The 27,189-nt window shown below is 37.1% G+C and overlaps 1 protein-coding gene across 3 annotated transcripts in view; it reads left to right on the top strand.

Moving 5' to 3' along the window:
- PPP1R12A (protein phosphatase 1 regulatory subunit 12A) overlaps positions 1-27,189 on the top strand; it is a 160,401-nt gene that overhangs the window by 81,288 nt on the left and 51,924 nt on the right. For all 3 annotated transcript variants that reach the window (XM_032170824.2, XM_032170825.2, XM_032170823.2), the window contains exons 3-5: positions 7,919-8,037; positions 20,726-20,885; positions 24,762-24,906. In XM_032170824.2, the coding sequence (XP_032026715.1) occupies positions 7,919-8,037; positions 20,726-20,885; positions 24,762-24,906 (424 nt within the window). The remainder of the gene's footprint in view (positions 1-7,918; positions 8,038-20,725; positions 20,886-24,761; positions 24,907-27,189) is intronic.

Raw genomic sequence — 27,189 nt, 5'->3', positions numbered from 1 at the left:
CTGATAACCCAGAAGTGCGATGGCCACAGACAAAGAAAGCACCAGCAAAAGCCCAATCTTTTAAATACTAGTAGAGGGACACCCTAGCAAGACAGAAAACTTTTTGAGAATAACCATTCTACTTCAACCAAACACCACGGAAAAAAACCTTGGTCACACTCATACCTGCAAAGGCCAAGTAGGGATCCTAGATTTCCATCCTCACCAAGCTGTTATGAGGCACCCTAACACCTCCTCCACTAGAATTGTGTCAGATTAGGCCAGGTACAGAGTTGGGACTTTAATTCCCGTAGAATGGTTAACTAGCCTTTCCTCAACTTGTAGTGTTACTGGAGACCATGTGGGAAGCCAAAACTTCTACGATTATTTGGGAGTAAAGAGGAGCTTCTATCCTTCCCTGCTAAGTGGCATCAGAGGAGTCCTATTGGAGAATGAATACTTCCACCACTTCTAAGCACTAAAAAAGCCTTTCTCTACCTACGCACCCCAACCCCCAGCACCCAGGGGTATTAGTAGAGGCTACATGGGAGCAGTAGCTTCTCAGCCAGAGACATGTCAGTGGAGGCAGAGTGGAGAGTCAGGATTCCCACCCAGCCCAGGGGAATCAAGAAGCTGCCCCATCTGTAGTGTAAATGGAGGACAAGTGGGGAACCTGAACATCTACCCCCAACTTGCTGAAATGAGATGGCACCTCCCCATCTTCATCTGCTGGAGCAAGATCAAACAAAGCCAACTAACACGGAAAATTTAAGTAAGATCTAGAGTCTTATAATACCCAAAGTGTGCAGATTTTAATTAAAATTGTCTGGCTGAGTGTGGTGGCTCACAACTATAATCCTAGCACTTTGGGAGGCCAAGGTGCGTGGATCGCCTGAGTCTAGGAGTTTGAGACCAGCCTGCGCAACATGGCAAAGCCTCATCTCTACCAAAAAAAAAAAAAAAAAAATTAGGCAGGCGTGATGGCACATACCTGTAATGCCAGCTACTCGGAAGGCTTAGGTGGGAGGATCACTTGAGCTGGGGAGGTCATGGCTGTAGTGAGCTGTGATCATGCCACTGCACTCCAACCTGGGCAACAGAGTGAGACCCTGTCTCAAACAAACAAACAAAAAAATTGTCATACTAGGAACCCAGAAGACCTCAAATTGAGTGAAAAAAGACAATTCATAGAGGTGAACACCAGGATAACAGATATTAAAATTATCTGACAAAGATTATAAAGCCAGCTATCTTAAAATGCCTCAACAAGCAATTATGAATGAGCATGCCTGAAACAAATGAAAAAATAGAAAGTCTTAGCAAAGAAATAAATAGAGGAACCAAATAGAAATTTTAGAGCTGAAAAATCCAGTAACTAAATTAAAAACTTCAATGGATGATAGGCTCACTAGCAGAATGGAGGAAATAGAAGAATGAATCAGTAAACTGATAGAACAATAGAAACTGCCAAATCTGAACAGCAGAGAGAAAATAGGCTAAAAATGAACAGAGCCTCAGGGACTGTAACTAAAGAGCAAACATCTATGCCATCAGATCTCTCGGAAGAAGTGGAGAAAGAGGGCATGGCTGGAAAAGTATTAAAAGAAATGATCATTGAAAACTTTTCCCAAATTTGGCAAAAGACATAAACCTGCAGGCTTAAGAAACCTAGCAAACTCCTAACAGGGTAAACCAAAGCAGTCCACACCAAGATATGCCATATGCAGACTTTTGAAAATTGAAGATTAAAAAATCTTGAAAGAAATTAGAAACTATACCAGAGGGGGGATAAATAGTTTGAATGACAGCAGATTTCTCATCAGAAATCATGGAGACCACATGTCACATTTGTTAAGTACTGATAGAAAAGAACTGTTATTTTTAAGAAAACTTTCAAAGGTCTGAGGTCAGAACTTTTGTTTGTATTCATAATGTTACATAGTATCTTTCATTGGGATATAGAACTTTCAAAAGAAAATGGGAAGGTGCATTTCTACTAATGAGAAATAATCATAAGATTATTTACTATTTTGCATTTTGTTGCTCAGAGACTTGCTAATGAAAATAGCATTTATTTCTGAATAGTATAATGTTCTGCTTAATCTTTGAATAGTTTAGATAGTTTAGTTTTCATAATTTCTCCTAGGATGGCTTTGAGTAATTTATTCAGATTTTCAAGAAGCATAACTATTACAGTGCTATTTTGTTGACCTTCTGATTTTTAAAACTTTGTATATTGGTTAAAATAACTTTTTGATACTACTTTTTCTACAATAATGTATTAGTCCAGTCTCACACTGCTATGAAGAACTACCTGAGACTGGGTAATTTATGAAGAAAAGAGATATAATTGACTCACAGTTCCACAGGCTGTACAGGAAGCATGGCAGGGGAAGCCTCAGGAAACTTAGAATTATGGCAGAAGGCAAAGGGGAAGTGTGCACATCTTCATATGGCCAGCAAGAAGAGAGAAAGACAGCAAAGAGGGAGGTGCTACACACTTCAAACAGCCATATCTCGTGAGAACTCTATCAGCACAAAGACAGCACTAAGAGGATGGTGCTAAACCATTAGAAACCACCCTCATGATCCAATCACCTCCCACCAGGCCCCACCTGCGACACTGAGAATTGCAATTCAGTATCAGATTTGGGTGGGGACATAGAGCCAAACCATATCAACTGAATAAGAAAATATACATTAAATTTGGACACTAAATATATTTATCTCTTGCTGATAATTGCTTTCTTTGTCTCTCTTCACTAAGTTCTCATTAGCTTCTAATTTAAAGACAAAGTTTTCCTTAAATTTTTTCTTAAAAGATCAAAATTTTTAAATGAGCTGTTTCCTTTTCTTAAATATTTGCTTCTGTGGTTTGGTTTTTGACAAAACTCAGAAGATAGTGGAGACTATCAAAATTTGTCTTCCAAAGTCAGTTAACCCAGAATCTTACCGTTTATCTAATATACCGTATTCACATTGCAACCAATAGCTTTGTTAACTTTACACCTTTTGTTAGATTTTCCAGTTAGCACATAAATAATTTTGTAAAAATCCTTTTGGATCATGTCTTGATTTGGAAGCTTACTCATTTATCTATCTAAAATTATCAAATCAGAGTTTCTAGAGTATTATAAATCTCAATTAAATCTGTCAGATTACTGTTGTTCGTTTCTACAATCTGTTAAGAATTTCATGGCTGGGCCCGGTGGCCCACACCTGTAATCCCAGCACTTTGAGAGGCCAAGGTAGGAGGATTGCATAATGCCAGGAGTTTGGGAACAGCCTGGGCAACATAGGGAGACCCCATCCCTAAATTTTTTTTTTTTTAATTTAGCTGGGTGTCGTAGTATGTTCCTGTATTCCTAGCAACTAGGGAGGCTGAGGCAGTTAGGATGGCTTGAGCCTAAGAGTTCAAGGTTACAATGAACTATGATTGCACTACTGCACTCCAGCCTGGGCAACAGAATGAGACTGTCTCTTCAAAAATAAAGATAAAAAAAGAATTTCATCCTGTACTAGGTGGCATCTCTTATGTTGACTACCTTTGAATTGCTTAAGGAAATTGTTAACTATTGTTAAGAAAATATAGGCCTGATTTTCTTTACCCTGAAGCACTCAATAGGGTTGTGCATTTGAAAAGTAGCCCAATCTTCTAACTTTCAGTTTGGAACGCCTATGTGAAAAATCTGTTTTTTTTTTTTTTTTTCTTCCAAGGAATCTTAGAATAAGTATGGCATATTTTTCCTAATTAACAGCCACACAAGTAGCTTCTAATACCCCAGCTTTTGTTCTGAAGGAAATCTAGATGTCTGTTTTCAGTATCTCCAGGGTCTTTCAAAGTGAAATTCTCATTCCAGATAGCCTGTAGTTTGTTTCACATTATCTTAAACATTGCTTTCTTTCTTTTTTTTTCCCCACCTTTGAAATGGAGTCTAGCCCTGTCACCCAGGCTGGAATGCAATGGCACAATCTCAGCTCACTACAACTTCTACCTTCTGGGTTCAAGTGATTCTCCTGTCTTAGCCTCCAAGTAGCTGGGATTACAGGCATGCACCACCACACCCAGCTAATTTTTTTGTATTTTTTTGGTAGAGTTGGGGTTTTGCTATGCTGGCCAGGCTGGTCTCGAACTTCTGACCTCAGGTGATCTGCCCACCTTGGCCTACCAGAGTGAAACATTGCTTTCTAAATGTGATAATTTTGCATATGACAACAGATAGTACTTTATTTTTAGCTCATTTAAACCACATTGCCCTGTAAAATTTTATAAATTAGATTTTAGTTGTTTAAGTTATATATATATATATATATAACTTATAACTAAATAATATATAACTACAATGTATTATACTCAACTATATCTTTGAATGTCATACAGGTGTCAACAGGCAGAGGTGGGAACTGAACCCGAAGTCTGCAGAGCATAAAAGTTTCTGCTTTTTTCACCCATCCAACCTTTGAATTGCTTTTGGAGACTATTTATGGTAGCTAAGAATTAATCCACCATAGGATTAATCAATCCGTGAGATTTTGTTTATTATTATTTATTATTGTTTTTTCAAATGTGCCTTTGTAACATTTACATTTGCAAGTAATAGTTCTAGAGTGCAGGAGAAGTTTGTGAATTGTGTGTTTGCATGCATAAATACATACATACATACGTACATACACACATACCTAATCTTTTGGCTCAAGGATTGCTTTGGGCCCTGCTTCCTGCCAGCAGTTTTGGTACTTTACTCTGTTAGTTTCTCTTAACATCCTTCCTGTTTATATAAATTCTGTATTGTCTGTATTTGGCTTTGACCTGGTATTTCCTTGAAACTCTGCTTCCTGTACTTCAAGCTGCAGCTAGTCTGAGATATTCCTTTTATTCTCAATCTTTGTGTCCTTTGAATGATTTGTGATACCCAAGCAGAATAGATGTATTTTTATGTAAATATTCCTAATTGTTTGGAATTTTGCCTAGGAGAATAATTATATACTCTCTCAGAGCATAGCACAGCAAGACTCCACTATATCTTACCTTTCTGCTTTAGACTCATTTATTTATTTGTAGTATATGAGGAAATTTTTTTTAGTTTTATATACATTTTCAAAACTAAGAAAACAGAAAAAATTACCTCAAGTCTAACTTCTGTTTGTAGAATTTTCATAAAGATGATAAAACTTTTACAACATATTTTTAAATATAAAACATGAAACTACAAAATGATACAGTAGCCATTTTTATGATGAGATACACATGTCCAGAACAAACTTATGACAGAAAACTTGGTTAACACACAAAACAACCAATACAAATCTCTCTTCCTCTATCTCTTAGAGGTAACCACTGTTAGAGGGAGGGGGTGTGTGTGTGTGTAAAAGATATAGAGATTGATCAATTATTTCGTTTATTCTAAGGAAAATGAACTGGGCCTCCATCTAGCTATACATACTTCCTATCACAGGACTTTATTTTGTTCTTTCTCACCTACAGCACATTGCCCTTCTGTTCTCTTCTGTTAGCACCTACATAATCATCAGAGAATCCTTTTCTGACTTCACTAAATCCATTTTTCCTATTAATCCTAGACACCACCTAATTCTGTTTCAGGACCTACCACAGCTTTACATTTAATCTGACTGTCTTACTAGACTATAAACTTTTTGAAGGGAAGTTCTGTGTTTCTTTTTGTTTACCTTTGTATTCCTGGTATGTAATATAGTGCCAGATGCATACTAGACACTCCATAAATATTGGTTGAATTAATGAATACGTTTGAAATACCAGCAAAGAATGTACATAGGCAGTTCACAAAAGGAGAAATACAAATGCCAGTAAATATATCTAAATATTTTCAGTCTCATGTGTAATCAGGAAATATAAATTAAAGCAATGACAACATATTTTATCTTCATGATGTTGGGAAAATTTTTAAAAAATTGTTAATTTCAACTGTCTATTTAAGTGCACATCTATTAAGAGAATAGTATTAAATGAAGGTATGAACCAGACATACTACGGAATATTTTTCAGGTGTTAGAAGGGAAGAGTTACATTATACTTCATTTAGAATAATCTCATTAATTTGTGCTTTACAAAAAGAACCCCAAAAGTGATGGTGTATATATGTTTACACACATATAAATTTATGGCAGAGGTACTGGAAAGATTTTTGCCCTACTGTTGATGGTATTTTTATCTCTGGGGGGAGGGAACATAATAGTAGGAGAGGAATAAAGAAGTTCTTTTTTCCCTCTGTGAACGTGTACTTTTAAAAAAAAATTATTTTATAATTAGAATATTTTTATGTAGTCTAAATATGAAGGAGCTAAATTGGTTAGGAACATAAAGAAAAAGACCCATTCTTTATATATGGAAAAATAAAACCAGGGATACCCAAAGAAAATGGTTTAATCTAGAACTACAAGTAGTTCTAAATTGTTGGCACCTAAAGTGTGATGCCAGAAGAAGAAGGAGGCTGAAAAAGAAGACAAGGCCAGATCACCGAGGGCTGTACGTTATCTTTTCTCCTAGCATGGTAGAGCCATCCAAACATTTTTTAAGTTAGAAATTGACTTGGGTAGGCCGGGCGTGGTGGCTCACTCCTGTAATCCCAGCACTTTGGGAGGCCGAGGCAGGCGGATCACGAGGTCAGGAGATTGAGACCACGGTGAAACCTCGTCTCTACTAAGAATAAAAAAAAAAAAAAAAAAAAAAGCCAGGCGCAGTGGCGGGCGCCTGTAGTCCCAGCTACTCAGGAGGCTGAGGCGGGAGAATGGCATGAACCTGGGAGGCGGAGCTTGCAGTGAGCAGAGATCACGCCACTGCACTCTAGCCTGGGTGACAAAGTGACACTGTCTCAAAAAAAACAAAAAGAGAGAAAAAAGAAATTGACTTGGGTAATAGATGGTTAGTTACATCGTTCAGTAGATGACTCTGGGAGATGTGCTGTTGACATGATTAAAGAGATGAATAACCGTTTTGTATCTGAATACCTTTGGCAGGTTTGATGAAGCCTATAGATACTTTCTTAGAATTGTGTTTTGGATGCTTAAAATAAATACAGAGTACACAGAAGCCACTTATATTGGAATGCACTTATCAAAATATTTAAAAAATATATTTGTAGTATAATTATCTGTCTGCTTCTTTAGTAAAATATTAAATAAAAAGACCTAGTGGTGGGTTTAATAACTACTCTAATTTTAAAATAATGATAAGCAATAATTTAATGTATCTGTGTCAATTGAATTTTTTATGAACCTTCTGAATTTTACCCATGAACCCCAGCTTAAGAACTCTTGCTTGTGGGATGAGATTGGGAGCACAGAGACCAGTAAGGAAACCAGTCCATATGGAGATAATGAGAAGTCTCAGTGGAGGTGGATCCTATGAGACTTTCTAATTATTATTAAAAATTAGCATTTTTATGAAATACTTTCTAATTATTAAAAATTAAAATTTTTGTATTGGTAAAGCAACGTGTACATTATAGAAAAATTAGGAAATATAAATTTAAAAAAGAAACATGCTCTAGATAGTTTTGTTCTTTGTTTTTTTTTTTTTTTTTTTGGCTTGATCTCAACTCACTGCAAGCTCCACCTCCCGGGTTCTCACCATTCTCCTGCCTCAGCCTCCTGAGTAGCTGGGACTACAGGCGCCCACCACCACGCCTGGCTAATTTTTTGTATTTTTAGTAGAGACAGGGTTTCACCTTGTTAGGATGGTCTTGATCTGACCTCGTGATCTGCCCGCCTTGGCCTCCCAAAGTGCTGGGATTACAGGCATGAGCCACTGCACCTGGCCTGATAGTTTTTTAAAATTTAAATAATGTGTATACTGTCCTTTATTTCTGCTTTATATAAGAACTTTCTTCATTGGTTATGCATTTAGTTTTATTTCGATGATAATAGCTTTTGCTTAACTATTTTCCCTTTGGTTTTACAGGTTTTTGATTGGTCAAGGGGCACATGTAGGGGCTGTCAACAGTGAAGGAGATACACCTTTAGATATTGCGGAGGAGGAGGCAATGGAAGAGCTACTTCAAAATGAAGTTAATCGGCAAGGTAAAATAAAAAGCAACCTAAATGGAAAAAATGTTTTAGAAAGAATATGATACTTTTCCAGCAAAAATATTTGTTGACATCGAAGGACAATCATAATTTAATGAAAAAAATGAATTCAGCTTGCAAAACAATAGTACAGTATGATTCTGTTTTCTAAAATATTCTCCACTCTGTAAGTATTTTTAAAGTTAAAAGAAATGTTAGAAGCAGCAGGATCAGGCATAAAATTATGTGTAAGTAAAAGTTTTGGAGCAAAATAAAGCAGGCAAAGGGGATAGAAAGTGCACAGGGTAAGTGGCACATTGCAAAGTTAAATAGTGTGGTCAAGAAGGCTCACTGATAGGGGGTCATTTAAGCTGAGATGTGAATACAATGAGGGAATGAGTCATGTTGATCTGGGGAAAGAGCATTCCAGACAAGGGGAGCAATGAATACAAGAATGGGAGGGTGTCCTGTATATGCAGAGAAGCAGCGAGAGGCAGAGCAGAGGAAGAGGCAGAAAGGAGATGAGGTCACAGAAGTAGCAGGAGGTCATATCACACAAGGCCTTGTGAGCCATTGGGAAGACTTTGGCTTTTAACCTGAGTGAAATAGGAAGCCAATGGAGGGATTGAGGCAGAGGATTGACATGATTTGATATACTTTTAGAAAGGATCTCTCTGGCTCTTGTGTTGAAAATAGATTGTAGGAAGACAAGGACAGAAGTAGGAGAAGGGTTAGGAAATAATTGCCATAATCCAGACAAAATAAAGTGATTTATTTTTGACTGGTAGTAGATGAAGTGATGAGAAGAGATTGGATTATGGATATATTTTGAAGGTTTGGCCAAGAGGATTATTGAGTCATTCATTAGCTAGAAGGTGTGAAAAAAAGAAGATTCTAAGGTTTTTGGTTTGAACAAATGTATAGATGAAGTTCCTGTTTGAGATGTGAAGATTGTAAGAAGAGTAGGTTTTATAGGGAAATATTAGGGCTTTTTCAGGCATGTTAAATTTGTTTTGCATGTTAGATATCCAAACTGTTGAATATGCGAGTCTGCAGTTACAAAATGGATATGTAAATTTGGAAGGTGTTCATTTATAGATAAGAGTGATTGCTAATGGGCACAGAGTTTCATTACTCAAGAGTGATGAGTATTCTAAAGTTGATTGTGATGATGGTTACACCACTCCTCACATTTACTAAAAAAACCATTGAATTCTACACTTTAAATGCTATGTAAATGCTGTGAATTATATCTTAATAAGGCTGTGTGCCCGTATATACATGTGTGTATATATAAAATATGATCCAGGCTGGGCACGGTGGCTCATGCCTGTAATCCCAGCACTTTGGGAGGCCAAGGCGGGCGGATCACAAGGTCAGGAGTTTGAGACCAGCCTGACCAACATGGTGAAACCCTGTCTCTACTAAAAATACAAAAATTAGCCGGGCGTGGTGTCGGGCACCTGTAACCCAGCTACTCAGGAGGCTGAGGCAGGAGAATTGCTTGAACCCAAGAGGCGGAGGTCGCAGTAAGCCGAGATTGCACCACTGCACTCCAGCCTTGGCAACAGAGTGAGACTCTGTCCACAATCTCCTAGAGTAATATCATTATATATATATATATATTTTTTTTTTTTTTTTTTTTTTTTGAGACAGATCTTGCCTGTCACCAGGCGGATCATGGAATGGTTCACTGAACTCTGCCTCGGTTCAACGATTCTCTTGCCTCACCTCCGATACTAGGATTACAGGCCTGCCACCATTTTTAGTAGAGATGGGGTTTCACCGTGTTGGCCAGGCTGGTCTCCACCTCCTGACCTCAGGTGATCCCCCTGCCTGGGCCTCCCAAAGTGCTGGGATTACAGGCATGAGCCAGCACTCCCAGCCTACCCAAAAGAATTTAAAACGACTCAACTCTTTGAAATTGAATAATTTGTACAAACATGGGTGTACAGATTATTCATGTTAGGCAAAAGATGAAAGCAAACCAAGTGTGCATTGATAGATGAATAAATAAACAAAATGTGGAATATATATACAGTGAAATATTATTCAGCCTTAAGGAAGGAAATCAAACATATGCTACAGCATGGAGGACTTTATGGTAAGTGACATAAGCCAGTGATTAAAAAAAAAACCAAAAACAAATGATTCTACATATATGAGGTACCTAGAATAGTCAAATTCATAGAGAAAATAGAATGATGGCTGCCAGGGTCTGGAAGGAGGAGAGAAAAGGGAGTTGTTTAATGGCAGAGTTTTTCTTTTGCAAGATGAAAAAAGCTCTGTAGATGTGTTACACAACAATGTGAATGTACTTAAGAACTATACACTTAAAAATAGTTAAGACCTGTAATCCCAGCTAAGGGGGGAGGATCGCTTTAGCCTGGGTGTTCCAGGCTGCAGTGATCTGATGACATCACTGTGCTCCAGCCTGCATGACAGAGTGAGACCCTTTCTGAAAACAAAAAAAAGTTAAGATGGTAAATTTTATTTTTATGTTTATTTTACTACAATTAAAAATTAATGTATATATGTGGATTACTTCTGCAGTACCTTTGGGCAGGACTCACACACACACACACACACACACACACACACACACACACACAAAATGCCACATGTGATTTTTGTTATAGTCCATTAGGCAGTGACCAAACAGGTATTATTAGAGCTGTGTTTTACTGAGGTCAAATGATAGAGGAATGGTATAAAATATTGATGTAGAGGGCTGACTCCTGCTGAAATGTGCTTCATCAGAAAATAGAAACTAAGGATTAGAAAGGAATAGAAGGTAAATAAATTCCATGAAAGGAGATTTTTATTCCTTGGGATTAGGAAAACTCCTAATGACTGCGGGTTTGTTTTGTTTTGTTTTTGTTTGTTTTGAGACAGACTGGAGTGCAGTGACACAATCATGGCTCACTACAGCCTCAACCTCCCAGACCCAAGTGATCCTCCCACCTTAGCCTCTTGAGGAGCTGGGACTGTAGGCGCATGCCACCTCACCTGGCTAATTTTTGTATTTAAGTAGAGATGGGGTTTTACTGTGTTGGTCAGGCTGATCTTGAACTCCTGAACTCAAGCGGTCCACCTATCTTGGTCTCCCAAAGTTCTGATATTACAGGCATGAGCGACCGCATCTAGCCAACTGTGGGTTTGTTTTAAAAAAAACTATCTTAAGCATGAAAACTGAGAAAATAAATACCTAAAATAGAATTGAGGTGTTATAAAAAGTGATTGAAGATAACTAGAGCCTAAGAAAAACAAGAAATGCAGTATAAAAGTGGTTATAAACTGGAGCCTGAATAAGCACATAGAAGAGCTTTCAACAGCCATGTTCTAGACAAGTGTTTTAGAGTCATGGGATCTTCTAGAGTTGAGTAAACTAAAGAATTAGGTATAAAGCATCACAACCTAGCAAGAAGAACTTCCCTGCCCATTTTGCTGTGATGAGTGCTCAGATAGCTCAGATAACAGTTTCCTGTCAAACAATGGTAACTCTTTAAAGTAAAAGTTTAAGGCTCCTATTTTTTATCTGATATTAGCAATTGTTATAAACTAGAAAAGGCATGGAGTTGTACTGAAAATTTCTTGCGTTTTGTTTCCTTCTGTATAAGGGAAATTGTTAGCATAACTATAAGCAGGGCTGATTTTAGTTTTAATGATTCATTTAGTACTGATTAATGTGCCAGCAAATGTTCTATGTGCTGGGTGTTAACAATAAAAAAAGCAAGACAATCCTTCTTAAGGATTTCACAGTCTAGCAGAAGTGTCAAACGAAGAGAGCTTCACAATACAGTGTGCTATGTATTAAAATATATAGGAACAGAATGTTGTGAGAATAGAAAAAGCTGTGGTGAGGAAAGGTTTCAGAGTGATGACATTTAGAGGGAGTTGGCTTGGCAAAGAAGGGAACTGGTGGACAGAAAAGGTGGGGTATCAAAACGTGCAAAGAAAAGAAGTTGTTGGAAGGCCAAGCACAGTGGCTCATGCCTATAATTCCATTGCTTTGGGGGGCTGAGATGAGAGGCTTGCTTGAGGCCAGGAGTACAAGTTTACTGTGAGCTACGATTGCATCACTGCACTCCAGCCTGGACAACAGAGTGAGACCTTGTCTCTCTCTCTCTCTTTTTTTTTAAAATCACTTAAAAAAAAAAGGATTTGGAGACATACATAGCATATGTGGACTGGAAGACAGACACATTCCTTTGGACTGGAATTGAGATGCAAAGTCAGGGCGGGATTTGTAGGAGATGAGGCCCGAAAAGATAGGTCAGAGCCAGATAGTGAAGGATATCTATTTTTGTAGGCATTGGATAGATGCAACAAATATCTCCAAGCAATAAATTAATTTGATTGGATTTGGTTTTTAGTATAAAGCTGATGGCAACTTGGAGGATGAAATAGAATGTAGGATATATGGTGACACGCATTCTTTGAAGAAGATTCTCAAATTAGTCCAGGTGAAAGATGATAAGAGCCAAAACCTGTTGCATTTGAAATGAAGAACAAGGCTGTCTTGAGGAAATGTTGAAGTAAAATTAGAACAGTTTGGTAAAGAATTGAATGCAGATATGAAGGAAGAATTAAGGCTAACTCACTAAAGTTTCCAGTTGAAGAAGTGATGATTAGATGAGTTCATGTAGGAAAGTGTGAAATGAGACAGAAACAGACTGAGGGACTACATGAGTATATATTGGGTTTGTAGTACTAAAGGACATCTAGATGACAGTGGTTGGTGCATTGTTAGAACTTAGGATATGTAAAGATGTGAAAAGTAAATCTAGGAGAACCATAAGGAGGGGGAATTCTGGGAACTAGTAGATGAGATGACCCTGGAGATGAAAAGCTAAGTGCTAACACTGATAATAGTAGTAATGACAATAGCTAACTGTTATTAAATGCTTATTATATGCCAGGCGTTGAGCCAGGAGCTTCACATGCATTTCTTCATTTCATCCTCATAGCAATTCTGTGAGGTTTATACTACTGTTGCCCCATTTCCAGATGAGAAAATTGAGGCTTAGTGATTTACCCAAGATAGTACAGGTAGGAAGTGGTAGTGCTATAGGTCTGTCCTAAACAGTATGACAGATATCTTGAGCTCACATTCTGTACCACTGTACCATACTGCATTTTATTTAAAATGTCTCCTAGAAAATACTTCATGATGTTCATTTGATACATATAATGGGAATGCATAAATTTATACAGCATATCTTAATTCCAAAGAAACAAAAGTATAGGGGCATCTCTAACAGATTTTAATAATTATAAAAAAGCACCCTAAATATATCTCTAGTTGTATTAGTCCATTCTCATGATGCTATGAAGAAATACCCAAGACTGGGTAATTTGTAAAGGAAAGAGGTTTAATTGACTTATAGTTCCATAGGGCTGGGGAGGCCTCAGTCATGACAGAAGAGAAAGCAAACACATCAGGAAACTTACAATCATGCAGTCATGACAGATGGGAAAGCAAACACATCCTTCACACGGTGGCAGGAGAGAGAAGTGCCAAGCAAAGTCCCTTTTAAAACCATCAGATCTCGTGGGAACTCACTATCACAAGAACAGCAGCACTGGGGGTAACTGCCCCCATGATTCAGTTACCTCACACGGAGTCCCTCCCACGACTTGTGGGGATTGTGGGAACTACAATTCACGAGGAGATTTGGGTGGGAACACAGCCAAGTCATATCATCCCACTCCTGGCCCCTTCCAAATCTCACATCCTCACATTTCAAAACACAATCATACCTTCCCAACAGTCCCCCAGAGTCTTAACTCATTCCAACATTAACCCAAAAGTCCAAGTCCAAAGTCTCATCTGAGACAAGGTAAGTCCCTTCTGCCTGTGAGCTGTAAAATCGAAAGCAAGTTAATTACTTCCTAGACACAGTGGGGGTACAGGCATTGGGTAAATATACCTGTTCCAGATGGGAGAAATTGGCCAAAACAAAGAGGCTATAAGCCCCATGCAAGTCTGAAATCCAATAGGGCTGTTATTAAATATTAAAGTTCCAAAATGATCTTCTTTGACTTCATTTCTCACATCCAGGTCATGCTGATGCAAGAGGTGGGCTCCCACAGCCTTGGACAGCTCCGCCCCTTTGCAGGACAGCTTTGCAGGGTACAGCCTCACTCCTGGCTTCTTTCATGGGCCAGTGTTGAGTGTCTCTGGCTTTTCTAGGCACACAGTGCAAGCTGTCAGTGGATCTATCATTCTGGGCTCTGGAAGATGGTGGCCCTCTTCTCATGGCTGCACTAGGCAGTACCCCAGTGGGGACTCTGTGTGGAGTCTCTGACCTCACATTTCCCTTCCACACTGCCCTAGCTGAAGTTCTCCATGAGGGCTCCACCTCTGCAGCAGACTTCTGTCTGGACATCCAGGCCTTTCCATACATCCTCTGAAATCTAGGCAGAGGTTCCCAAACCTCAGTTCTTGACTTCTGCACACCCACAGTCCCAACACCACATGGAAGCCACAAAGGCTTGGGGCTTGCATCCTCTGAAGCGATGGCCTGAGCTGTACTTTGACCCCCTTTAGCCAGGGCTGGAGTAGCTGGGACACAGAGCACCAAGTCCCAAGGCTGCACACAGCAAGGGGGCCCTGGACCCGGCCCATGAAACCATTTTTCCCTCCCAGGCCTCCAGGCCTGTGATGGGAAGGGCTGCCTTGAAAGTTTTGACATGCCCTGGGGACCTTTTCCCCTTTGTCTTGGCGATTAACATTTGGTTACTCGTTACTTATGCAGATTTCTGCAGCCAGCTTGAATTTCTCCCCAGAAAATTGGGTTTTCTTTCACATTATCAGGCTGCAAATTTTTCATACTTTTATGCTCTGCTTCCTTTTGAACACTTTGCTTCTTAAATTTCTTTCATCAGATACCCTAAATTACCTCCCTCAAGTTCAGAGTTCCACAGATCTCTAGGGCAGGGGGCAGAATGCCCCTAGTCTCTTTGCCAAAGCATAACAAGAGTGACCTTTGCTTCAGTTCCCAACAAGTTTCTCATCTCCATCTGAGACCAACTCAGCCTGGACTTCATTGTCCATATCACTATCAGCATTTTGGTCAAAGCCATTCAATAAGTCTCTAGGAAGTTCGAAACTTTCCTACATCTTCCTATCTTCCTCTGAGCCCTCTAAATTGTTCCAGTCTCTGCCTGTTACCCAGTTTCAAAATTGCTTCCACATTTTTTGGGTGTCTTTACAACTGCGCCCCACTACCCGATACCAAATTACTGTATTAGTCCATTCTCATGCTGCTATGAAAAAGTACCTGAGAGTGGGTAATTTATAAAGGAAAGAGGTTTGACTCACAGTTCCACATGGCTGGGGGTCCTCAGGAAACTTACAATCGTAGTGGAAGGGGAAGCACAATCATAGTGGAAGGAGAAGCAAACACGTCCTTCTTCACATGGCGGCTGGAGAGAGACGTGCCGAACAAAGAGGAAAAAGCCCCTAAACCATAAGATCTTGTGAGAACTCAGTCACTATCACAAGAACAGTAGCATGGGGGTAACTGTCCCCATGATTTAGTTGCCTCCCACTGGGTCCTTCCCACCACATGTAGGGATTATGGGAACTACAATTCAAGATGAGATTTGGGTGAGAACACAGCCAAACCATATCATTAGTAGTGGTAACATTTCTCAAATTATCTAGGTATGAAAATTATTGTTTAATATTTTTAAGTTTTTTAATCATTCTTTTGGCTTTTCTTATTCTAGTACATTTGATCAGTAACTAGTTATGCTTAAGTAAATTGCCTTTGAAAGTAGTAATAATTGAACAGTAGCTGTAATTATTTTCTTTATCTAGGGACAAATTAATTTTTGAATCTGTTGCTGACTAAATTCCAATCTAATTTTATTTATTTTAATCTAAGAGATTTGGTTATATTTTAATCTAATATTTACTGCTCTTAAATCATAGTGACAGATGTTAGTCTAATCACTTTATTATATCCAATTTAGTTTTATTATGTACTATTTTCATTGTTTAAAAACCTTGCAGGTATAGTAGGTGGGTTAAGGACCAGTTAAATGCATTATTAGATTTTTTTTCATTTAAAACAGAAATCAAGAAAAGAGAAGCAGAATCATAGACTTTTCAAACTGATAGTGATAATTAACACCTTAGTGTTTATCCCTGATCTAAACACTTTATATGTATTAATTAATTTAGTTTTCAGAACAACCATATAGGATAGATACTGTCATCACTCCCATCTTACAAATGAAACCAGAGCATAGCATAGATTGTCTACCCTGAGGTAGTACAGCTAGTAAGTGGTGGATCAGAGATTCAAATCCAGCCAGTCTCGGTTCGGTATCTGTTTTCTTAACCTATCTTACTAATATCCAAAGAAGCTATGGCTTTCTCAGGATCACTGGTAGTTAGTCAAAGCACTGAAATTAGAAAGCAAGTCTCCTAATACATAGTACAATTAGACTTTTTTTCCTCAAGTTTTCGATGAGCTAAGCACGGTCTACATACTCTAATCGGTAGTATTTTTAAAATTTAAGAACAAAAGAAAGGTTTTTCTTTTCTAATTTAATTTTCTTAAGCATAAGGAATTGCCCTTCACGTTAACTTTACACTTGGATTGTTTTTATATATGAATCAGATGTGAGCACGATTTGGAAGCTAAAGAGGGTAATTGCTTTGTCATTAGATAAAGATAGCATGAAATTAGATAAATACAAAAGAAGTAGGTTTTTTTTTTAACTTGAAGTTCAAAGGAAACAATAGTAAAAGGCAATAAAAATCAGAATGTTTAAGATTGTAATGAAAGGAGGGATAAAAATAATGAAAATCTACCTGTTTTAAAAGACAGTAAGAGAATAACATTAAAAAAGCAAATCTAAGATAAATCACTTAATAGAAAGGTTATTAACGTTAGGCATATCTTAAATAAAATGGGCTGATTATCTTTTGGTAGGAAATTTTTGATACATGTAAAACTGATTTACTGTAGAAATGGTGGCATTTGATTTTTATACAAATTATAGTTTGTGTTCATTACATATATAGTTTATACAATTTATTGTTTTCATAAGTTCTATTTGGAAAATCTTATTGCAAGTTTCCTTCAAATGCAGTAATGGGATATTATAATCTCTAGTTTGAAGATGACTTTTTCTATACATGTGTAATCTTGGAGTTTTAAAAATATTTCTGAATTATTGCCTGCTTTTTAAAAGCTGAGCTTCAGTTGAGTAATGAGCAGTTTAGTTGTCTTGGAAAAAATGATAATGTGCTAATAAGCAGGCAAAATAAAGACACAGTTCAGGTAGAAGATAGTAGCTGGCACGACAGCACAGACCATGATGTACTTGGGGACCTATGTGGAGGTCTAGATGGTTAGAACACTAGATGATGGTAAGAGAGAAAGACTATAGATGAAGTTAAAAATGCACTGAGACCAAGTCATAAAAGGCTTTGTCTTGTATACTAAAGAGCTTGAGCTTTGTCTTACAGAAGCAGTCATTGACAAATTTTATATAAAGAAATGACATCACATTTTATTTTTTCGAGTCCAGCAGTCGATTGAGGGATGAATTAGAAGGGACTAAAGACTGAATGAGTTAAGGGCTGGTAGTAGTAGTCAAAGTGTGAGACATAAGCTATGAACTAGGATAGTGATAGGGGCCATTTAGAAGACAGTCTAGAAGTGGCAACTCCAAATCTGGTAACTAATAGGATGGTGTATTAGTCAGGCTTCTCCATAGAGACAGAACCTGTAGGATATATGGAAGGGGATTTATTAGGAGCAACTGACACAGAATCACTGCAAAGTCCCACAATAGGTCACCTGCAAAATGAAGAACCAGAGAAGCTGGTTATCTGGCTGGCTGAAAGCCAGTAGCGTGTCTCTGTCCAAGTTCAAAGCCCTAGAAGCTGGGAAACTGACACCGCAGTCCCTGTCAGGCCTGACAGCCCCTCAAGGAGCCACTGGTGCAAGTCCCAGAGTCCAAAAGTTGAAGAACCTGTAGTCTGATATCCAAAAGCAGGAGGAAAAAAGGTATCCTCCTCCTGAAGGGAGAGAGCAAGCAGAAAGAGCAAATCCTCCTTTTTCAGCCCGTTTCTCCCAGGTGATTGGATTTTGCCTGTGTACATTGAGGATGGGTCTTCCTCTCCCAGGCCACTGACTCCCGTGTCAGTCTCCTCTGGAAACATCCTCAACTGCACCCAGAGACAGTGCTTCACCAGCCATCTAGGCATCTCTCAGTCTAGTTAAGTTGACACAATTAACAATCACAGATGGGGTAAGAGTAAGGTAAAGGGAGAAATTCAGATGACTTTCAGGTTGCTAGGTAAGTGAGGGCACTTAGTGTAGGAAAACAAAACAGGCAGCAAATAGAATGGTTGGGGAAAAATTTGGTTAAGATTTTAGCATTGAGTTTGAGATGCCCATGGCATATTATTTTATTATTTCCCTAGTTCTCTCTCCTACAGGCTTAGATATCCAACTGATTACTTGATATCTCTGAGTAGATATTTGTTAGGCATCTTAAACTTCACATTTCCGAAATTGAAGCTTTAATTTTTTCAGTTGCTCAGACTGAAAACCTCTGATTGATTCTCGACCTCTCTTTTTCTTCTGTATCTAAACTAACAGCAAATTCTCTTGGTAAGCCTTGAAAAACCCAGAATTCAACCACTTTACTGTCTTCACTGCTACCACCCTTGTTCAAGTTACCATAATTGCTTGCCTAGATTATTGCAGTAGCCTCCAAGTGGGTATCTCAATATCTACTCAATTTTTCATCCTAAGTGATCCTCTTAAGTCAGATCGTGTCACCACGCTCATTGTCCTTACTACTCTGTAGAGACCCTGTCCTTCTAAACAGAACATTCCTAGCAGGCTCCCACTTTAGAGCCTACTGGTACTTCCCTCTGCCTGGAATGTTCTCCCAGTAGTATGGCTATCACTCACTTTATTTCTTGTTGTAATGTCATCAAAGAAACTATTTTTTACCAACCTATATAAAATAACACCCCTTCTCATTACCCTTTCTGTTTCCTTTCCTTGCTTTTTCTTCACAAATGAATCATCTTCTGCCATATAATAAGTTCACATCTATACCTGTAGCATCTAATGATATACCTGGCAAAATAGTAGGTGCTCAGTATATATTAAATGTATGGATGGATGAATGAAAAATCTTGACCAAACAGTTGTATACATGGATATGGATTATAGGAGAATCTTAGCTGAGGAAGTATGTGTGTGTGTGTGTGTGTGTGTGTGTGTTCTTGTTTTATATTTGTTCATTCATTGTTCATTTAGTGAACATTTACTGATCTTCCTGTACTTCGCTTTTTTTTTTTTTTCCCTTTTCTTTGAGGCAAAGTCTCACTCCGTTGCCCAGGCTGGAGTGCAGTGGCGTGATCTTGGCTCACTGCATCCTCCATCTCCTGGACTTAAGTAGTTCTCCTGACTCAGCCTCCCAAGTAGCTGAGACTACAGGCACCTGCCACTATGCCCGGCTAATTTTTTTTTTTTTTTTGTATTTTTAGTAGAGACGGGGTTTCACCATGTTGGCCAGGCTGGTCTTGAACTGCTGACCTCAAATGATCTGCCCATCTCACCCTCTCAGAGTGCTGGGATTACAAGTGTGAGCCAACGCACCTGGCTCTGATCTCCCTTTGCTTTGTATCAGGTGTTCTACCAGACAGTGGGGATAAAAGATAAAAAGGCTCATAGACTTGTGGAGTAAGGCAGATTGTAAATGCATTGTGGTGTGTGCTGTTTATTAAATAGCAAGTAGTCAAAGCCATAAGACCACATGAAATCATTCCGGAATTTCAAGAGTATCTTTCTTTAATTTTTTTTCCAAGGTGTTGAGCTCTTTGAAGGTAGGAATTAGAGGATCCTGTTCATTTTTGTATTCTTCCCTTTTTTTGTTTGTTTTTTGAGACAGGGTTTTGCTCTCACCCAGGCTGGAATGCAGTGGCATGATCATGGCTCGCTGCAGCCTTGACCTCCTGGATCAAGTGATCCTTCCACGTCAGCCTCCCAAGTAGCTGGGATTATAGGTGTGAGCCACCTCTCCTGGCCTCTTTCCACTTTTATCACCTCAACCTAGGGTAGTGCTTAGAGTAAGTGCTTTTAAATGAATGAACATTTATAGAACTTACTAAAATTGTGAAAATAACTTTAATGGTATGAAGAATGTACTATGATGGAAAAGGAAATGAAGGGAGTTTGCTAGAGAAATAATCTATTTTAAGGTATGATATATTTTAGATGAAGACAGGACCTCCAAGGTGAAGCGTTCAGTAAACATTTGTACCTGCTAGGCTAGATTTCATAGAACAGATCAAAACAGTAGATAGAAATTTGAGACTTATTCATTATAATTGTTAAAAAAAAATTTAGCCCAAAGGGTGCTTATACCTTAGGAAATGTTCAAATTTTTAAAAAACAAGAAGAATAATCAGAAAGGAAAAATAAGATCAAAATAGTATTGTGGAGCAAAAACCAAGTAATAAGTAGAGAAAGTTAATACAATGTCTACATTATCCCCACATTTTTTAGTTTAACCAACTTGTTATAAGCAGCCCATTTTAAAAAGACATACTTTCATTTTTAATTTTATTTAGACTTGACATGTTTTGGATAATTTTATTTCCCAACATAGAACAATTTTTAAGCAAAAATAAAAACAATTATTTTTATTTTATCAGGGGTTGATATAGAAGCAGCTCGAAAGGAAGAAGAACGGATCATGCTTAGAGATGCCAGGCAGTGGCTAAATAGTGGTCATATAAATGATGTCCGGCATGCAAAATCTGGAGGTACAGCACTTCACGTTGCAGCTGCGAAAGGCTATACGGAAGTTTTAAAGTAAGTATTGTTTTTTATAGAGTTGTTTTTCTATTTTAGTTTGTCTTCTTTATTCATTGTTCCTTTTCTTAAAATACCTGCAAACGTTATTTTGAAGCAACATAAAAGAGTTCTTTAATGCCTGTTTTCAGGAAGAAAAACTACTTTGAATATGATTGCTTTTGTTCTAAAATTCTTTCAACTCTCTAATTATTACTATTTTTTAATCAGTTGTGATTTTCCAGTAAGTTGAATTTAAGTGTCAGTTACCTATTCTCTGTTACCTTTTGGCCTAATAAATCACTACAGAGAGTCATTTTGAGGTTCCAGATTGATAACTGGTTCGTGAGTCTAAGAACAATGTCCTGTGAACATACTATCAATTTTGAGAGCTTGATTCCTGCAGAATATTTATTTACATGTAACTTATCTTAAATACAATTTTGTTTTTTACTACATGAACACTGGAACTTAGTACTATTAGCACACTATAAAATATTAAGCCATAAGCAACTTTGACTCTACAGGGCTGTATATTGTTTAGCAAATTTGCTTGGAACAAAGCTTCTTTATGTTGCAATAATATTTTTACTTCTGCAATGCAAACGTTGGCAACTATATGAAGAAAATTATTCTGTGTATTATTCAATATATAAAATTATTCTTGTATGTATGTGAAAGGAAGACCAGCAGTTAGCAAAATCTACTGCACCTTTTATTAATATATTGCTTCTAATTCACTTGAGCTTCTAATATCAATCTTTCTTATTCCCACTCATTAGTAAAAGCAGTAAAGAATATATGAGTCACCTTTCCCAAGTTTCCTCCTCTTGGGTGACAGGGGCTCAGGCAGTCCTCCCACCTCAGCCTCTCTAGTAGCTGGGACTACAAGCATGTGCCACTACGCCCACTTAATTTTCATATTTTTTGTAGAGACAGGGTTCTACCATGTTTCCCAGGCTGGTCTTGAACTCCTGGGCTCAAGTGATCTGCCTGCCTCAGCCTCCCAAAGTGTTGGGATTATAGACGTGAGCCATCACCGCCCAGCCTCCTCTTTTCAATCTCTATTCAACCTCAATAATTTAGACCTTTTTCCTAAGAATAATATGGCAGTGTTGCCTTTTTATTAGTTTGCTTGTCCACCTGTTTCTCTCTAATCCAAAACTTTTGTGAGTTGCAAACAGCATTTTTTTTTTTTTTTTGAGAATAGAAGGTATTAAAGAGTATTACATAAAGGTAAGAATTGTTTCTTAAAGCACTTGTTTCTGTAAACATGTATATGAGTACTGGGTTATATTGCAAAATAGGTTTCTGGATGGCTTCCAAATGATCTTTGTAATTAGGTTATCCAAGCTCCCAAAATCCTTTATTAGTTCTTAGTGGGGATCAGGATAAATTTTAAACTCCTCAACTTAGCACATAGATTCTTCATTATCTGGCCACTGTCTTCCCTTTTAAGCTAAGCTACCACCATTGCCCCTAAAGCATGAATTGTGCCAGTTATATATATCTATTGAAGTTCTGTCATGATGTCTTAATGCCTTCCCTTGTTTCTGTCTAGATGCTTTTATGCACCATCTCTTCAACTTTGAGGCAAATTCTGCTCAATCCTTTGAATCAGTTAAAGGCCCTTAAGCATGTGAAAAAAAAATGCTCAACTTCATTCATAATTAAGTGCAAATAAAGCTACAATGAGTTACACTTTTACATCTGTCAAGTGGCAAAGATCAAAACATTTGACGTCCTGTTGGCAGGGTGTAGGAAAAGGCACTCTTATTAGTAGAAATGACAATTGAGCAAATTCAATCAAAGTAACAGTTATTCTTTAGTTCCCTGATTCTACCTCTAGGAATTTGGTTTTTTACAGATACTCCCACTCACATAGGAAGTAAGATACATGCTAGCAGCATTGTTTATAATAGGAATAAGAGAATGGTTTAATAAATTACGGTATACGCTTTCACTGGCATATTCTGCAACAATTAAAACAAGAATGAGAAATCTCCTTACATACTGTTATAGAAAGAACACTAGGATATATTATGAAATGTCAAAGTCAAGGATCCAAGTATGTATCATTTGTATTTATTGTAAAAAAAATTAAAATTGTATTTGCTTATATATGCATGAAATCGTTGTGTAAGGATCCAATAAAAATTAATAGTATGGTTATTTTGAGGAAGGGCAAACTAGTTGGCTAAAGGTCAGCAGTGAGAGAGTGATGTCCCTATGTATCCTTTCATTCTTTTTTTTTTTTTAACTTTGTGAACATATTACTTATGAAAGTTAATTAAAACATATATGAAATAAAAATCAGTAGAAAAGATCTGTTTCAAATGTAACCTTCTTCACATTTTCTCTCCCTCCCAAACACACACAACTCCTTTCAATTTGATTTTGATGCTTTTCAGTTTTGTACTCCCATTGCATGTCTATTCACAGAACCTATCCTTGAGAGTTGGTTGTTGTTTCACTTCCAGTAAAAGCTCCTTGAATATAAATACTGTCTTTATGTTGAAAAAATTTACCTCTTTTTTCTCTCCACACAGACTTCTAAGTACTTAAAAATGTTGCTCAGCATATTTAACATTATTATAGTTCATATTTCCTAATGGGGAACAGCATTTTTCTCTTATATTCCAGTATTGTTTCTGCCTCTATTAATAAGGTTTCTGATAATATATGTCAGTGGAGATATTTCTTTGGACTTATATCTTTCAGCTTTTCTTTAGATAATGGCTCTTAAATGTTGGTCTGCAGGCAGGTGACAGGCAATGATATGAAAATCATATGGGTGGGGGACTTATTAAGAATATAGATCAGCAGGGCCCATCTCCCCATATGCTGATTGAGTAGTACTGGGGTGAGCTGGGGAATCTATTTTTAAAAAACAAGCCCTTCAGATGGTTCCGTTATGGAGGCGGGATTAGAAACAGCTGTATTATTGTTAGGAAACACCAGATTTGTTCTGAAATAAATAAAGGGGGATTATACATTAGCTGTCACTACCACCTCCTGTAGGTAAAAAGAAGGTCCTTCTCAAGCTCAACATCTTGGAAAGTAAGGTAAAGGTTAACTAGATTTCATGAGTTGTATTTAGTGTTCGTTCACCTGTTTGTGTGGGGCTATGCTATGTGCAATTTATAGACCCATCCTTGCTCTCTGTGAGCTTAATGTCTAAATAAAATAAAGGTTGTTGTCAATGTGTAGTTAGAAGGGCATACTAACATAATTTATGCAACCCTTTGCATTGTATTAAAATGTGTTTCTGTTTTAGTTTGTTGATGATTGGAGTATCTGCTTTCTACTGCTCAGAAAAATAGATCCAACTCCTTAGAATATGTTTTTTACTTTGTTTTGTTCTTAAAGATTGTCATTTTCCTTTGAAAATTTTCAACTCCTTAATTTCAAGGCAACAGAAACATTACAAAACAAGTTTCTTTGATTCCAGTATATTCTTAGAACACATTTAGCCCGAGATTGTATATTATATGGAAACCTGAAGATGATAGTTCCCGCAATAAATCAGTTTTACATACAAAGTGATTCATCACTTTTCGATTTTACATTGAAAAATTATGGGCTGTTCTGTGAAAATTTCACTTACAAGTCATATTAACAAGAATTAATCAGTGTCACACCAAACCATAAGACTTAGAGTCATTAGGAATTAATTAAAACTGCATTATTATGGCAATGACTCAAGATCCTCTTTTTCCGAGTTTTTTCTGAGAACTACTTTGTATTTGCCACAGTTAATTCATTGAGGGGGAAGGATGTGAATTCTGAAAATAAATTAATTGAAAATTGTAGTTAAATTGCATGGTAGATAGCTTTTGATCATGATCGTTTATTTCTAGATTTTAATGATTATCTAATTCACTGCAATTTCTTTAGACTTTTAATACAGGCAGGCTATGATGTTAATATTAAAGACTATGATGGCTGGACACCTCTTCATGCTGCAGCTCATTGGGGTAAAGAAGAAGCATGTCGAATTTTAGTGGACAATCTGTGTGATATGGAGATGGTCAACAAAGTGGTAGGCCTTTTAAATGTATTTTAATACTTTAACTTTTAGAAATAATAGTTTTAGAAAGTATATTTAGAAATATAGTCTCAAAAGGTTATAAGGATTACATTATATAATTGTATTTTTATCAACTGTGTAAAACATTTTTTCAGCCAACTGACTTAATAATTAATGGTTTAAGTCTTTTCAGCTACTGTATGAGGTAGTTCTGGCCTTGTACTGCAAAGAAAGAAGTATTACTCTTTCAGTAATCAGATTGCCATACATGTAGAGTAGATTTGGATACTTGCATTGATACTATGTTCTTAGGAATTCAGAAGCTAAGAAAATGTTGAATTCCTATGTGAATGTTTTCTGCCACCCCTTTGAGTTGGAACACATGTAGAAGTGTGTTTCTAATTGTTTAGCTGATGGTCTTTTAGTTTGCTTATAGAATTCTTTAAGTGACATGAATAATGAGGTCTTACAGCAGGTGATGACAGTGAATATAACTATAAAGTTTTATGCCAAAGGGGATCATTGAGATGCAACATCATCTAGTCTTCTAGTTTTGTAGATGAGAAAATAGTTCAGTTGAGTGAGGTAAATGATATACTTAATACCACAATTATGTAGAAGGAGGGAGGGAGAAAATGTCATACAAGCGTTTTTCACAAAATCATGAAAAGATTCAAGTTATCAAGTTTCTTGTTAAACTAGACTTCTCTCTTCTACTCCTTTTTAGATACACTATCAGTCAATAGCCAGTCACCAGTATTCCTGCTAGTCTCTTCCTGCTCTGTGTTGGTAGATAATAAATATCATGGAGAACTCAAAACATGTCTCTGCTAGTGAGTTTAATTACCTTTCCATAGAATGTTCCTTGTATATTGCATTTTATAGGATAATATCATAGGTTATGTAGCAGAGATTCATAAAATCTCATCTTTATTCGAAATAGGGCTATCTAATTCTTTTGCTGTTTTTGGAGTAGAGTTCTAAATATCTTATTTTCATTAACTGATTTAAAAATATATTTTATATAAGAAATGTGCAGGCATGAAAATCATAGGAATTGGTAAAAGTCTTAAGGAAAGAAAAAATTTGGGGGAATGATTGGTTTGCACTTATATACAAATACAAAAATCTTTTTGGGTTGAATTTTTAGTTAAAACTTTCAATAATTTACTTTCTCTGTTGTTTTTCATCATAATAGTTGTTTTGTAATCAGCATTAGAAGACAAATAAATTTTGATACTATTTAAGTAAAAGCCAGCTAATTTTAGCTTCACAAGTCGTGTTACCTCTCTTTCAATGTAGAAATTCCCCTTCAGAAATTTTTTTCTGAAAAGATTAGCGGATATCTATTAGCCTCTGAACTCTGGTCTGCATTCTTCTCTCTCAAACAGTGGGAGAGCCTTTTACCACGTGTCCATTCATATGGGCAGTGCAGATAATTGGTTCATTTAGTAGCAGTAGCCTCCAGATAAGAACTAGGTGAGAGAAGCTTATTAATTGAAATGGTTTCCAAAAAGGATTATTTCACTTACAAGTTTAAACATGGTGTGTTTCCCCTACTGAATCAGTATTCTAGTGAAACATACACAATATATAGTATGTATGAGAAAAATTATTTTATTTGCATCTGGCCAACAGTTGTCTAATTCCTGTGCCATACAATTTATCATAATTTTGCTATCAGAGAAGGAGTGCATGTAAAATTATTTTGCCTTATATCCTTTTTTAAAACATTACTATAGTAGCAGCTCCTCATGTCACTCTAAATTTTATTTATTCTCTTATCTGTCATTCGATATTTCAGTAGATCGTTATGTGATCTTAAAAGAATTGTGAGCCAGGCCTTGTGGTGTGTGCCTGTAATCCCAGCTACGTGGGAGGCTGAGGTAGAAGGATCGCTTGAGTCCAGGAGTTCAAGGCTGCAGTGAGTCATGGATGTGCCACTGCACAGCAGTGGGCAACAGAAGGAGACCCTGCTCAAAAAAAAAAAAAAAAACCGAAACAGTTGTGCCGCATATTTACATAGAATTTAAAGGTTTTCAACCTTTTTTACACATATTACCTAATGCAATTCTTTTAACGACCCTGTGAAATTAAGTTTTTTGGGTTCAGGAACATGATCAGAGAAGTCAAGTATATTTTCCTAAAGCCCTGATAATTGTTTTTTCTTTTTATTCTGCTAAGTTCCTCTATAACTTCTTTTCGTTTTAGTTTCTTCATCTTTTATTTTTCAAGATACTATTAAGCTATAAAAATATAAATTTTAATCAAAATATTATTTTTTTTAAAAAATCA

This window comes from Hylobates moloch, unplaced genomic scaffold, assembly GCF_009828535.3.
Source record: "Hylobates moloch isolate HMO894 unplaced genomic scaffold, HMol_V3 SCAFFOLD_12, whole genome shotgun sequence".
Lineage (NCBI taxonomy): Eukaryota > Metazoa > Chordata > Mammalia > Primates > Hylobatidae > Hylobates > Hylobates moloch.
Note: the sequence above shows the minus strand (reverse complement) of the source record. Positions and strands in the feature narration are given on the sequence as shown.